This window comes from Ambystoma mexicanum, chromosome 6q (assembly GCF_040938575.1).
Source record: "Ambystoma mexicanum isolate Mex_15411 chromosome 6q, UKY_AmexF1_1, whole genome shotgun sequence".
Lineage (NCBI taxonomy): Eukaryota > Metazoa > Chordata > Amphibia > Caudata > Ambystomatidae > Ambystoma > Ambystoma mexicanum.
In genome coordinates, this window is record NC_090937.1 from 224,627,807 (window position 1) to 224,642,381 (window position 14,575).

The following is a 14,575-nucleotide window of genomic DNA, read 5'->3' on the forward strand; positions in this document are numbered from 1 at the left end:
AAACTCTACACTGGCTCCCGGTTGCTGCAAGGATCAAGTTCATATCCCTCTGTATCATCCATAGGGCTGTCTGGGACCGGGGATCACGCTTTCTACAACTGGCTCTCACTAACTACTCTCCCTCCAGATCACTACGTTACTCCGGCACCAATTCTCTGTGTGTCAAGCTCTTTGCTAAACAGAGAGCTGGTGGCCTCAGCAGGCGCCTTACTATCGAACAGCCTCCCTCTTCCTCTTCGTCTTGAGCCAGATCGCCTCAAATTCCGGAAGCTCCTCATGACTTTCCTTTTCAAATCCTCCTTCCCTTCCTCCGTCTGTTAAAACCCACAGTTTCTGAGATTGGTGACCAGGGCCCTTATGTGTCCTCTTTGGCCCAGGCCTCCCACACCCAATCGCCTTCAGCATCCCCCCACTCCCAGCACGTGCATTGGCACCCACTGGCCTGTGCCACCATAGATCTGTACTTACTTATTTTTGGTGGCTGACCCCACACCGAGGCACTTACAGCTGCCAACTCCCTCCCTCAATAGCACTTCCCTCATGGCACATAAGGGCCCTGGCACACCGAACACTTACCCCCACTCCCTCATCTCTCTCTGCACTTGCACGTTCTGAATGCTCACAAGGACTAGTAGGTCTGCCTCTACCTTTCATTGTTATATTTGGTTTTCATTCACGTGTTCCCACCCTGCTGCCCTGCGGGCGCTTTGAAACACAATTTACTTGATATATAAGGGCATTACAAATGCACAATAAATAAATAACTTTGATGATGTGTTTGCACATGTATAGTAGCACACTTGTCTGAAATGTCCCTCTTCTACCTGCATAGTTCATATAAACGATGTACATTCGTTCTGAGCGTGCATTATACAGATGAAACATCTCGCGCTGGGCCTACTTGATTTTCATTTCTTTTCAGGGCACCAATTCGGGGTAATATGACAAAAATCTTGAAAATCGAAGTGACCGATTTTTAGATATTTGAGCCGAATTGTTTTTTTTCCTTGAGAAAACCCCATATAAAAAGGTATTTTGAACACCTTCAAAGCAATTGTTTGTAAACAATATATATATATATATATATATATTATATCAAGCATTCTCTGAAACAAATCTGCGAGGTTCCGAGCAGGGAGTGCTCCAAATTTTACTGGGGAATGTTTTCTGATTTTTTTCACAGAAGGGTTTCATAGTTCCTATGGAAACTCATTTTCTGAAACTCCATAGTTAAGTCATCTCAACCTTAACTAAGCACATGCGCTGGGGTGATGGCACAATATTTGCATGTATATAATAATTTGCATTTATATAGCGCTACGAACCCTCTGGCATCTGAGCGCTGTTTATTAACCACTCCTAGCCCTGCCTGGTACGTCATTCTCCATTAATACGGGTTCCATTTGTGACTGAACATTAAGGTGGGATATTTTGTGTAATCAATATTTGTTCTATTACCATATTGTGCATTGCAAAAGTAGTTCAAGTGTGCGTGATATTGCTTGACAAGAAGTTAAAAGTGCCCTGGCTTCTGCACCTGCTCCGAGGTCGGCGTGTCCCTTTCTTTTCTAACCCGCAATATGTCTGTAGGTACCCACACACCTCCGGACCTGAAGCCGCCTGTCCCTTGCCCGCGGGCACACCATCTGCGGTCGCGCGGCTGCCAGTCGAGGGCAGCAGAGAGCGAGGCTCGGCCACAGCCGGCAAAGCTCACCTGAGGCACATGGACAGCATCTCCAGCACCAGGCAACACGGGGAGAGGGTGGGAAGACGCGGGGGTGTGGGGGGGGGGGGAGAAAAGGCTGGCACCGCCATCAGCCATCCACAGGGCTACCTTTGACCATGAAGGGAGTCCAGCGCCCGGACCCACTTCAGCTCCCCGTTTAACGCAGACAACCGGGAGGAGGACAGCAAACAAGCAAACAAAAGCAGCCCGCCTCATCCTCTCCTGGAGGGATCCTCTCTCTCTGCAGAGCTGTCCCCTCTCCCAGGGGCGCTCCCTCCCTCCCTCCCCGCACGGGCGGGCCCGGCACCATGGAGCACCAGGCGCACGAGGACGTGGAAGCCTGGCTGGACGACCACTTGGATTTTGCAAACTCTTACTTTGTTAGGAAGGCCACCAGGTAAGAGGAGCGCTGCAGAGAAGCTTGTCCGCGGAGGGGAGGGCGGGGATGTCCCCGAGTTTCGTCTTCTGGGGAGGGATCTGGGTACCCCCTTCCTTCGGCAGGGCTCCGATAGTTGACCTTGTAAGGAGCACGCACACCCCAGCAGCACGCACGCACACACACACACAGACACACAGTCCCCCACTGTGTTGTGGTTCCGTTGCAGCTGGAGCCACCGAAGAAGCGGGCTGGGGAGCGTCCTCCCCGGGCTGCTGGCAGCGCTGCTCTCCCTCCCGCCGCTGCCTTTGCCTTTCTAGGAAGCAGCAGAGAGCCGGACGGGAACTTTCCCAATCTTCCAGCAATAGATTTATTGCGCTCATTCCAGACCCAGCCTTGGCGTTCCCAAAGAAGGGGGGGGGGGGTGGGAGAGAAAACCTCCACTCCAGTTGTTGTCAATACTATAGACTTTTTTTTACTCTAAAAAAGAAGGGACGGAAAGATGACCGGGTGTTTATGTTTTCATTTGGTTTATAATGTGGCTTGGTTGTGACTTTGCCACGGTGCTGCGACTTTTGAGCCCCGATAACAGTGAAGCTCTGACTGTGTCTCTGACCGGAGTTGGACACGTCTCCAGGCGGAACGGCTGCTCCCCGGCTGCGGCCGTGACATAGATGCGGCCGCGCCCGGCCTCCACCCCGCTCCAGGCCGCCGCAGCAGGGGCCGCGCGGGGGGCCTCCCGCAAACTCGGCGGGCCCTCGTCGTCTGCTTCCCCCCCGTCGCCTTGCTGCTGCCCGGTGCGCTTCCTGCCAGGTCCCCGGGCCCCTAAGCGATCCGAGCGGGGCGGCGGTATGTGGCCGAGGCGGAGGGCGGTGTGCAGGGAGGACGGCGCGCCTGCCATGGGGGCTCCTCCTGATGCTGAGCCCCCGGAGCCGGGCAAGGCCGCTCCGCCGTTAGGAGGCGGTGCCGAGCACACCATGGAGGAGGCCGCCTGCTACACTCTACAGTAAGTTTAAACTGAGCCCTTCAGAAAAGAGGGGGAGGGGGGGTGCGGGGCTGCGAGACAGAGAAAGCGAAACATCTGGGGTTTGGTTCGCCACAGCCAGTTCTCATCGCAGATGATCACTAGCAACCTGAGAGGTTACTGGTCACCGCCGCACACCACATTTCATACTTGCAATGAGGAACCCCAGTTTCTATCCACGCCCTGCCAGGGAGTGAACGGGATGTCTCACTGGCGCGAACTGGGCACACTTACGATGTGTTCCCTAAGGTATCGATTCAAGGAGTCAGAAACATATATACCAGTGGGTTATCCGAAGGGGGCGAATTGGGAGGGGTGACCCTGGCCATCTCGTTCCTCTCTCCGGTTGCCCTTCCAGCAGCTGTCACCCGTACCTGTGTGAGGAACTGAAATGGCCACTGTGTGTGCGTGTGCAGAGTGTGTGCAGATTGTGTGTGTGTGGGTGGAGGAACTCCGAATCGCACGGGCTTTTGTGCATTCCGTTGAGCGGCTGGAGCCTGCCTCTGCTCTCTTGACTGAAACTTCCTTGTCCAACTTCTCTCGCCTTTCCCACGCCGGTGCACGGACCTTGGTGACCCTATCAAAGGATGTTATGGGGTTCAGAACAGAGTTGTAAGGTGTGCGCGGTGAAGAAAGCAGAGAACAAGGGTTGTGTCAGGGAAACACGAGCGGTTCGGGCTTGGGCATGGCAGTGGGCCCCCTCCTTTGCTCGCAGCTCACGCTGTTCCACATAAGGAGAAAGTGGGCCGGGGAGGCGGGGGGCGCCACCGGCCACACTGGGGCTTTGATGGTTCCTGATAAACATGATGGGACCCCTCCCAGGGTGGGAGACAGACGGCGGGCGGAAGCGGAGCGTGGGGGACACAGGCTGCAGCCCGGACTCCTACGAACGGCCGCCTTCTTGGGTAAAGTGGGTGCCCGTTTTTTTTTTTTGGGGGGGGGGGGGTGTGACCTGCATTTTGTGGGAGGGGGCGAGTTGAGGCAAATATTGCACACGTTTTCGACTTCCCAAGCTGTATGGAAAGCGCTCTGACATGATTTCACTGGCAAATTGTCATTGAAGTGTACATGGTGAAATGGATGTTTGAGAGTCTTATGGTTGGAGGGGGGGGTCATATGAGACCTATCGGCTCGTGACGTCGTTTAACATGTGCGCGGGTTTTGGATCCGCTGTGCTGTTCTCCCCCCAGCCTACTTGTGAAGATGTCTCCCCGAGCGCCTCAGTCTTGGCTGCTGACGGGAGGAAGGATGGGGGCACGGCCTCTGTGGGTGTGGGCGGGTCGTGATGTGAGCGCCGTGGGGCCTCTGGGGATAAATGATTGACTGGATGGGGTCATCAGGCTGCGGCGACCACCTGCCTCCCGTGCCACCATCTGTGTGCCCGGCGGGATCGGATTGCTACCCCGTAGACGGGGATCTGGCCAGGATGCTCTCTAAAAGTGATGTGCGGAGTTCCGTGCCCCCGCCCAGCCACCAGGCTCGGCCTCCAATCCCCCACACTCACCAACCCAAGCCCATGCATTTACCACACACACCGATCCTGCCAGGAACCTTGGCAGCCTTTGACCTGCACTACATCTTTCTTTAAAACCCCATTACGAGTCAAAAGGACGCTGCCATGCCCGTAACTATGGGGGTGCTCGTTCCTCTCCGGAACATTCACGTGGTGGGGCATCGACACTCACAGCCCTCCCTAGCAGCGCGCGCACAGTTTAAAATGTCCCACCCAGCACTATGCTCAATTGGTCATTTGGGCAAAGTGTGTGTGTGGGGGTGGGGGGGGGGAGGGATAATGCGTTCTTTGCAAAAGGGTGCAAAGGCCAGCCCCTCCTGCCATTAGGAACTGGCACTTTAATTAGGTGGATGCACATATTTTTTGTTCATTGAGTTATTTGAAATAAACAAACAAATCAGAACGCCCTCGGATATTATACTCGGCCCAATGTGCTGGAGCTCCCGCGATAGCCGTGCGTGGGTTCCCGCCAGAGGTGGCGCGCGTGGCGAGTGACGCAGCGCTTTCTAGGACTCTTCCCCGCTTGCGTCCAGACGCAGCGGCCCCACAGGTTCTCCCTGGTGCGGATGCGCGAGAGCCTAGGGCTTTATACCCAGAGCTCTCGCGTTCCATATGCTCCCATCCATGGCCATGGCACCATAAGTGCATCTCTAACACATCACTAGGAATGGGGTAAACGGAGATGGCTTGTCTAAAATCGACCACATTGTTGCAGACAAAATTGCCCGGCCTGGTTCAGCCATGTCTCCTCCTCGTTTCATCCGGTGGATCACCAATAGTCCTGTGACCCGGTGTGCACTTTTCACAACGCTCCCTTTAACCGGAGGCATTTGGTAGATGTCTGTCATGCTACAGGGCCTTCTCCCCCTTCCCGGTGGACGCGCACACCAGGAGCCAGATCACAGAACCTTTGCACCAGTGCAAGTGCAACGTATTAGCACTAGGGCAAAGTTGGCACCATTTTTAAAAGCACTGAGACATATTAGTAAACAATTGCACTGTGACAAGTGCAGTTTGGCATGAAATAAGCACCAGGGCAAACATTGGCCTAGTGCAAAAAAGATACATTTTTGCACTAGGCCAATGTGTGTCCTGGGACTAATGCTATTCCGTATCAGTCCCAGGGCAAACTTTGCCCTGATACAGAAATGCAGTGAAAATATATCTTTTTTGCCCCAGGCCTATTTTTTGCTCCAATGCTTAAATAATGTCAAACTGCACTTTGACTTGCTGCTATGGTTTTCTAACATGTCTCAGAATTGTAATAAATAGGGCAAACGTTGCCGCAGTGCTAATACTGTGCAACTTTACACTTGCATCAATTCAAAGTTTCTGTAATCCGGCACCTGGTGCTCAAAAGACAAAGGGCCAAATTCACACAGTGCAAAGTGACTTTCACTGCCAACAAACACCCTGATTCACAGAGGGGTGTAAAGTGTATTTTTGCAGTACATAGTCACTTTGCAGCGCACTCAAAATTCCATGAATCAGGCCCAAACTGTCCGCCCAAACGTTGAGTTCGGAACTTTGTCTTCAGTTGTGATAACTTTGCTATGCTCGCATAGGGCCCAGGACGTGTCCCCTGTTGTATCCCTGCCTTCTGCACAGCACTTGACTGTCTGCACGCCGGGTCCCGTGCAGCCCACAGGCCTTACTCAGATCCTACCCGGCCCACAGTACCCGCGATTCTTGTTTTTGAGCATTTGAGTACATGCACTTCTCAACGCCTGAAAGAGAGTACAAGTACTCAACTAGTTGCTAGGTGAAAATTAATTCTTTTCATTTTACTTTTTCGCAACATAACGGACTAAGCTTCTGCAGCCTTTTCTGGGGAAAGCACTGACTTCTCCCGCCTCCTCTCCACTGCCCGCAGTGCCTATATTGTCTCCTCCAGGGCCCAGCCTGCAGGACAAAAGGAGGGACAAATATGCTGCTACTGTGCTCACAGCATGCCAGGAGTGGAACACTGTTTCGCTAAGTTGTCTTCACCTGTTACCACTGTTGTCCTTTGATGGAGCAGGGATGGATTTGGAAAGCCAGGGCAATTACTTTTAAACGATGTTTCTTAGTTACTAGCAGTTCCTATTCTAATATGTAAATGTGTAAGTAATTGGAGTTGTGATGTAACACTTTTTACTGAAAACTCGCAAACAACTCCAGTTACCTACCAAATTTCTTATTAGACAATGAAAGCGAACAATAATAAAACCCCCCTTCTAAATCTTAGTTTCCAGCTATGATATCTGCCAGTCTGCCAGTCTGCCAGTCTGCGAGTCTGCCAGTCTGATACGCAAAAAAGAAAGTCTTATTTAATATAGAAAGGATTATGCGTTCTGTGCTCATCAAATGTTTTATAAGTACATTTAGCAACTGAATGAATGCAATTAGTACAGTGTAGTTGGTTTATCTTCAAAATGTAATGTTTAATTGACATAAGCACAATCCAGCCAACACGTGTTTCGACCTCTGTTCTTTCTCAAGGCAGTAATTGGTAACGAGTGCAGAGAGTAGGGGATGCTGTGGGAGTACCCTGCTCTCCCTGCACTACTCTAAATTCTTTAATACACAGTTATGAACTCTTCCAATGGTATGTATTTTTCCATCCTCTGAAGCCTGAAAAGTAGATCCACATGGGCTTGACATGTGGCCAACTTTGCACCAGCCCTGCAGATGAAATGGCCTGCTGATAGATCTCAATTACCAGTTTAATGGTATCCACTACAGAGTGTAATTTTCTTTCTGACTTTCTGACTACCAGCACAAGTTGGGTGCTATTGTATGTATATTTGTTCTATATAAAGCGCTTAAGCCTAAGTTCTATATAATAACACATTATTATCATTTGTTTGTTTATTTATTTATAAAGCACTCCAAACCCAGGGTATCTTGGCCTTGGATGTCTGCCTGCATTAACAGTAATTTGGTAATATGGGCCTACACACACTAATATTATTGATACACATGGTGATCCATTCTTCTATTAAATGTATATCACATCACAGTAATATCCTAACCCTATTTTTCGTAGTGTGCTTAGGAACAATGCTAAATGATGCCACTCCCTGTTTCATCAAGGGGTGAAAGGTTGTGTTCCAGCGCCTCCTGTGATGTCACTTCAGGGTGGGGTCAAATTACATCACTTCCTGTGATGTCACCAGAGGTCAAGGGTTGTGTGATGTAACTTCCACTACACCTAGCATTTTGGTGAATTGACGTCCCTGCAAAAATGCCCCGCAGCAGTCGTTTCAGCTAGAGACAACCATAGCACTGCCCATTAACCAAACTAACTGTGCATTTTTACAATCTTTTAAACATTGTTAGGGCCTGACTCACAGAGCGTTTTCCTATGGGAACGCGCCCTTATGAAATGCTTCTGTGAATTAGGCCCTGTCTGCTATTTCACACTGCTCTATGCAGCCACCATGATTTAACGATACGCGTGGCTCTCCAGGCATGTTTTGGACTATGGTTCCCATGATTTCTCCCCGAGTACTCTGTCCAGGTTGATGGGAGTTGTAGTCCTGAACATCTGGAAAGCCAAAGGTTGCTGGCCACTGCACCATGGTCAAATCTTTCCAACCTTACTTCAAGAAATGGGTGACTGATACATGCTCTGTGTCGTACAGCAGAACCATCCACTTAATGTTTGGGAACTAATAATTGAACTTAAAAATAATATCAGTTTTTTTTATGCAGTGCTTAATGCCTGGTTTATCCAGCTTCTTAGCACTGTTATAAAATACAAGCAAGGTGCTCCTACTACAATCTGCCCCCCCCCCTCCTATAATCATTGGTAATGACCTAGCTTGGATGCTTTACGCTGACGATTTGGTTCTTATTGACCAAACGCCAATAAGCCTTCAGCGTAGGTTAAAAGTATCGCGGGAATTTGCGGCGGAAAATGGTCTAGTGACAAATGCAAGTAAAACAAGAATATTGATCCTCCAGTCCCTGATTGGTAGGCAAAAGGCCTCCTTTAAATGACACCTGGGGCAGGACGAGTTAAAACGGGTGGAATCTAGTATCTACCTGGGAACCTGAATAAATGCGATTGTAAATGACAATCACTGGGCTATAGAGTTAAGAGTGAAAGCAAAACGTCTAGCTGCCCACGGTATGGTGGCACACAAGAGATATGGACCTTTTACCATCTTACTGGTTTTGACTTCCTATAAAATTGAAAGTAGGGTTGATACTCACATATGGGGTGCAGGCTTCTTTAAATCTCCCATGGCAAATTTGGGCTTCACTAGAGCGAACCCTTTGGAGGACAGTCTTATGTCTCCCAAAAGGAGTTCCATTGTCGAACATAACACACAAATGGGGCTTAATAATGATGTATTCAGTAGTGGTCTGGAAGTTTCTTTCCTTGTTTCTGAAACGTGTAATGGCCAATGTTGCCCCTCTGTTTGAACTACTGAAAAAGGTTGATGGCAAGGGTAGTGTCCTGCCACTTGAGCAATGTAAATGTTGGCATCATTTGAAAACCACAAAGAATTGCTGGAGGCAAATCCGTGGCAGGAAAATGGAAGCTCTGGCACCAGGATTGGATAGAAACCCAGGAAGCAAGGAACAGCTGTAAGTTGTTTTCATATCTAAACAATAAATGTATATGTGGTACAGAAATATGTAATCAAATTGCCTAGCTCTCACTACCGCTATCAGTGCATGCGTGTTCGCATGAATTTATATCTGACAGAGGAAGGCCCAACCACCCCAAATCAAGGTGAAGTAGACCCAGCTGTATGTTCTGCTAAAAAAGGTGCAGGGTTGAAACTATAAAGCACATCATGTTGTATTGTTCTGGTTTGACGATTTTGACAACAATTTATTTAGGAAAATGTATTGCCGGAGAGTCTTAATGCAGAGGAATGTCAGTCTTTATTCTTATTGGGGGAGACATTTTCAATGATTTTTGCTAAGATATCATTTTTAGATTTAGTTTTTAAGTAGAAGGTCAATGGAGACCCTTTTTAACTGTATGACATATTGATATGTTAAGATAATTTATCTTAAATGAAGTTGGAGATGATCTTATGACATTTAAATGATATGGCTTTTTGGGGGTTAGATAACTATTGAGCTTGTTATCATCTAAATGATGTCTTTTTTGTGGATAGATAATTTTTGAAATTGTTATCCATTTTTACCAGCTGTGTTGTAATGGAATTCCAAATGATGAGATTGGCAAATTAAATTGTTCTTATGTAATTTTGGTGGAAAGGTGAAAGGTTTGAAATAAACCTAATTTTGGTGGAACGGTGAAAGGTTTGAAATAAACCAAGCATCATAATACAAAATACAGTATAATGTATAAGGTAATTGCAAGTCACTGCTTTCTAAGGCCACAGTTTACATATGGTAGGGGTATTTTGTTCCTTGTAAAAGACAGCCCCACTGAAATCGCCGACAGTATTTGGCATCATACTTAACCAGATACAAGATTTCTTACGACTGTCTATTTGTATAATGAATGTTAAAATCTGTTAAGGTTGGCAAAACCCCCTAACCAAAGCACAGTTTGCCACGTACAGTTGACAAATATCGCAAGAAGATTTGGCTATAAATAAGACGCAACTTGTAAATGACAGCTCTCCAGTATAAGATTTAGCGGTGCACTAAATTAACATGCTACCATGCATGTCTGCTTATCAACTAATGGCCCTGGATTGTTACGACTGTCCAGAGGAAAGGACCTGTGAAAGCTGAGCATGCCTTTAACTAAACCTCTGGTGACTACTGGAATGTTCCTCTGTGCGGACTCAGGTCTCAGCATTCTGATGTCACATTACGTCTGTAATCCCTTATTACAGCTGGCAAGACATCTTCTCATTATAAGTCAGTAGTGAAGTCAATGCCAGATTTTAACAATAATGTACAAGGACAATGAACTGCAACCTCCCATGTTAGCTGTTCCTATCTGGTATTATAACCCCATTTAATGGTACACAATTTATCAGCCTCAAATGGATGAAGCAAGCCTGCTCTGCCAGGGATTCGAACCTGTGAAGTGCAGCCTGGCTCATGCCAGGGGGGAGCATGAAAGCCATGAGCTATGCACCCACTGCTGTTACAACCCTGGTACCAAATATTCTACTGGAAATATATCCCACACTTTTTGTTTACAATGAAGCCATGTTCTAGTCCTCCCAAATTCCCGAAAGCTCTCACCAGTCCTTATTTCCCACGTGCTGGGGCACTGGGGCCCCTCGACCTGTGTATGTAACACATTGCACATCAATCAGAAACACCCCATTGGCAACTTTAAACACTGCACGCCTTTTCTTTTTTTTAGTTTTGGATATTAGGTGCCTCTGTAAGCGCCGCCCAAAAGCCACAACTTTTGCCAAGCAAAGTGAAGGTAGGAGAGAGATGTGATGTGATAAAGGACATATAGGGCCTCATTACGACCCTGGTGCTAATGGGTTAACGGCGCCGTAAAAGGCTGCGGCGCCGTTAACCCATTAGCGCCTGATTACGAGGTCCCTTTGCGGGACCCAACCTTAACGGCTGGTCTACACCAGCCGCTAAAGTAGGGACCCGCAAAGGGACCTTGGTGCTAAGTACGGTACCGCAATTTGCGGTACCGTACTTAGCGCCTTTCCCATTCCCATTGAGCCCTATGGGGCAAAAATGGGAATGGGGAAGGGCCATGGAGGAAGGGGGAATTACCGCCCCGCCAACCTTGTAATGGGGTGGTAATTCCCCCTTTCTCCATGGCGGAGTCGGTAAGTTACCGGCATGGACCATGGTGCTATTAGCACCATGGTCTTCCGCCAGGGTCGTAATGAGGCCCATAGCTGTTTGACTTTCACCCACCCATTGGCGGCCCTTGATGATCCCTGTGGCCATTCTCACCCTCTCGATTTCCCTTCCTGCCCAAATCCTCTCCAGAAACCTCTTTGGACGAGCTCTATAGTGGAGGCTGGCGAATGTTTTAATAGAAAAGGAACGTAAATAAAAAGTGTTTGCCCCGAATATGTGGGAGTGAACGAGCATAGAGAGGGAGCCCAAACCAACCAAGAGGGATTCAGGGGAGTTTACCCCCAAAAACATTTTTTAAAATGATGGGTTAAAATGCTGTGTTTTACAGCATACCTTCTGTGAACAATTGGATTGAAAGCCAAACAGTTTGCAATCCGTTTTGTAGGGCATCACATGAAAAAATTAATTAATTGCCAAGTTCCCAACAGTGCACAGAGGTATTTTCATGATGCCTTTACCCACAACATATGCCAATATAAAACACCTTTTCATGCTGGCTGTACCCGCACATGTCCATGAAGGCTGTACCAATATGCGCCAGTATTACCATTTAAGAACTTTATCCTGTTGACTCCGCTAATCACTAAAAAAATGCCACTCCAAACGTAAGAAAGTATATCCACAACACCATGCCATGCCACCTGGGATTCTTTACACAGCATCCAGGGTAAAGCAAACCATCCCACCAGCAGGCCCCCACCCCCCTACATTTAGCATCCCGCTCACCATTCACATGCACCAGCCCACACAGTTTCATTCAGAAGCAGTCATACAACATACACTATCTCATTCACCAGTGCAATCATACAGCATTCAGACAACTCCTACACACAAAAAAGAAGCTTACAAGCACACATACATACCAACAAGTTACATACACCTGAATCATACTTAACTTACCTGCTCGAAACCGCTGCAATCCACGCAATGCTGCTGTGGCCAAACCAAACCGGATGGCCCACCCCTCTACTCCATCGCGTGAGCATGCTGACTGACGGGAGAGGTCTGCTCTCCCGTCAGTCCGATTGTCTACTCTGTTAGCGCAATAATGAGACACTGCAAGGCCATACTTCCTATGTACCTTGTTGAGCTCAAAGGCTCTGCATTCCAACCTAATAAACATAGCTGTGGAGACGTGTTCCTGCTCAGATGCAGGCAACACAGTCCCCCTGCAAATAATGGACTGTGCTGCCTGCCACTCAAGCAAGGGGATGACTCTCCCCACGCAAACAGAGGAGCCGCCCCTGTAGCTCTGTGCTTTTAAGTGCAGGCAGTGTTATTTCTAAACAGTCAAGGAATGGCTTAATTGCAGCTGTCAAACAAATTCTGGGCTAATAAAAATGTTTTAACCAAGTGTGCCATTAATAACCAAGTGTGCTATTAAGAAGAACTGAAGGGTGATGGCAGGAAGACTTCAAATTAATCATAACCACGGCCATTGTTCATGGCAACCCCCCAGGCCATCATTTTCCAGCCTGCCATGACAGTGCAAATTGGGAAAGACCATATGCAAATCAGGCTTTTGCCCCAGGCCAAAAGGGGTAGACCGGCCCAAACTGCTATGTCATAGTCCTTCTGCATGGGACCACAAGCAAACCCAGACATCTTTCTGATTCATGGTCCATTATCTGTGAGACGATGGTCTGGAAGATTGCCCAGAGGAAAACCCCTTGTTATGATATGTTCAAATCCTTGCAGCCATCATCATTCATTTTTGCGTAAAGTCAACAGGAGTTTTTTTGGGACATGTCTGGGATAGCACCTGTCAAGGAACCCGTTAAATGCAATATCTGCTTCCTTTTTAAAGTCCTGCACAAAGGTGCAGTTTCTCCTGATACAGAGAATTTGTCCGAATGGTATGTTATCTCTGAGGGCTCTTGGATGGTAGCTTTGGTGGTGTACTCCGGTCTGTAGGTTTCCTGTAAAGACTGGTGCTTAGATACCCATCAATGACTTTAATGACCAAGTCCAAGAAAGGAATGCATACATTATTTTGGGCCATAGTAAATCTTAAATTAGAATTAAGACTATTCATCCAATTTAAAAAGTGTTCAATATCAATGTGTCTGGTATCCCAAACATATATCTGACATTTTGTATTGGCATCTTCAATGAAGCAAGCATAATACGTGTTTGGTAGCAAGGCTGGCTTTTTCTTGTAGCCAGTCTAGCCATTTATTATTTTGGTATGACATTTTATATTGGGCATCTTTCATAAAGCAAGCATGATAAATGTTATTATGTAGCTAGACTGGCATTATGGTGCAGTGAGTTTGGATATATTTTCACACTGTGGCATGCATTTTGGTAATGCCAACAGGAGTATGTTCTCGGATACTGGCATATATTGGCAGAACCAGCGTGGACATATTTTCTTATAGTATCATTACTGGCATTAAGTGCAAAGCAAACTTGAGCATGTTCTTATTTGGGAATACTGGCATATATCCGTGCAGTCAGTATGGAAATGTGTGGGCACAGCCAGCTTGAACATGTTTTTATACTTGCACATATTGTGGCCAAAGACATCATGCAAATATGTTGCAGAAATGCTCCTGTGCACGTTGGTAACTTGAATCTATTGACTTTTTATCTTGAGTTACCCTACAAAACCAATTGGAAACTGTTTACCCTTTTACCCAATTTTTCAAAAAGCTGTGCTGTAAAATGCACCATTTTAACCATTATTGTTTAAAGCACAGGGGAGGACCCCCACACACTATTTAATTGGTTTGGGTGCCCTCGCTATGCTGGGTCACTAAGACATATTTGTGGGAAATATTCATGCCCCTCCACTAAAAGAAATTCACCAACCACCACTGCCGTTTCGTAATGTGGCAGTGTATATTTTTCTTGACATCTGTGATAAAATAACCATGATAAATGTTATTGCTTCGACTGGCATTTTGATGCAACCAATTGTGGCATCCATTTCTGGAAACAGGAAAGAGACGAGACGCCAAACATAGTAGGCGGGCCATGACCGGGCACAGAAGGAAGCTTTTCTTACCGCTGTGGTATTCATGATGGTGCGACAAGGGCATTTTTGACATCCCAGACATGAGTTGACCTCAGCCTTTTCAGGCGACCCTAACATGCACCCAACTTGGAACTAATTAAGACTGGGATGCATAACTGTTGATCGAATTTGTACTGTCCTGATGATGGCTG

General features: G+C 47.5%; 1 protein-coding gene across 5 annotated transcripts in view; it reads left to right on the top strand.

Annotated features, from left to right (window-relative positions):
- The first annotated feature begins 1,801 nt into the window (after positions 1–1,801).
- Positions 1,802–14,575, top strand: part of PDE5A (phosphodiesterase 5A) — a 959,918-nt gene continuing 947,144 nt past the window's right edge. For 2 of the 5 annotated variants that reach the window (XM_069630677.1, XM_069630678.1), the window contains exon 1: positions 1,802–2,123. In XM_069630677.1, the coding sequence (XP_069486778.1) occupies positions 2,035–2,123 (89 nt within the window). In that variant the 5' untranslated portion in view covers positions 1,802–2,034. Of the gene's footprint in view, positions 2,124–2,536; positions 3,109–3,721; positions 4,032–14,575 lie in introns of those variants that run through there. The other 3 variants (XM_069630675.1, XM_069630676.1, XM_069630679.1) reach the window with 2 other exon arrangements.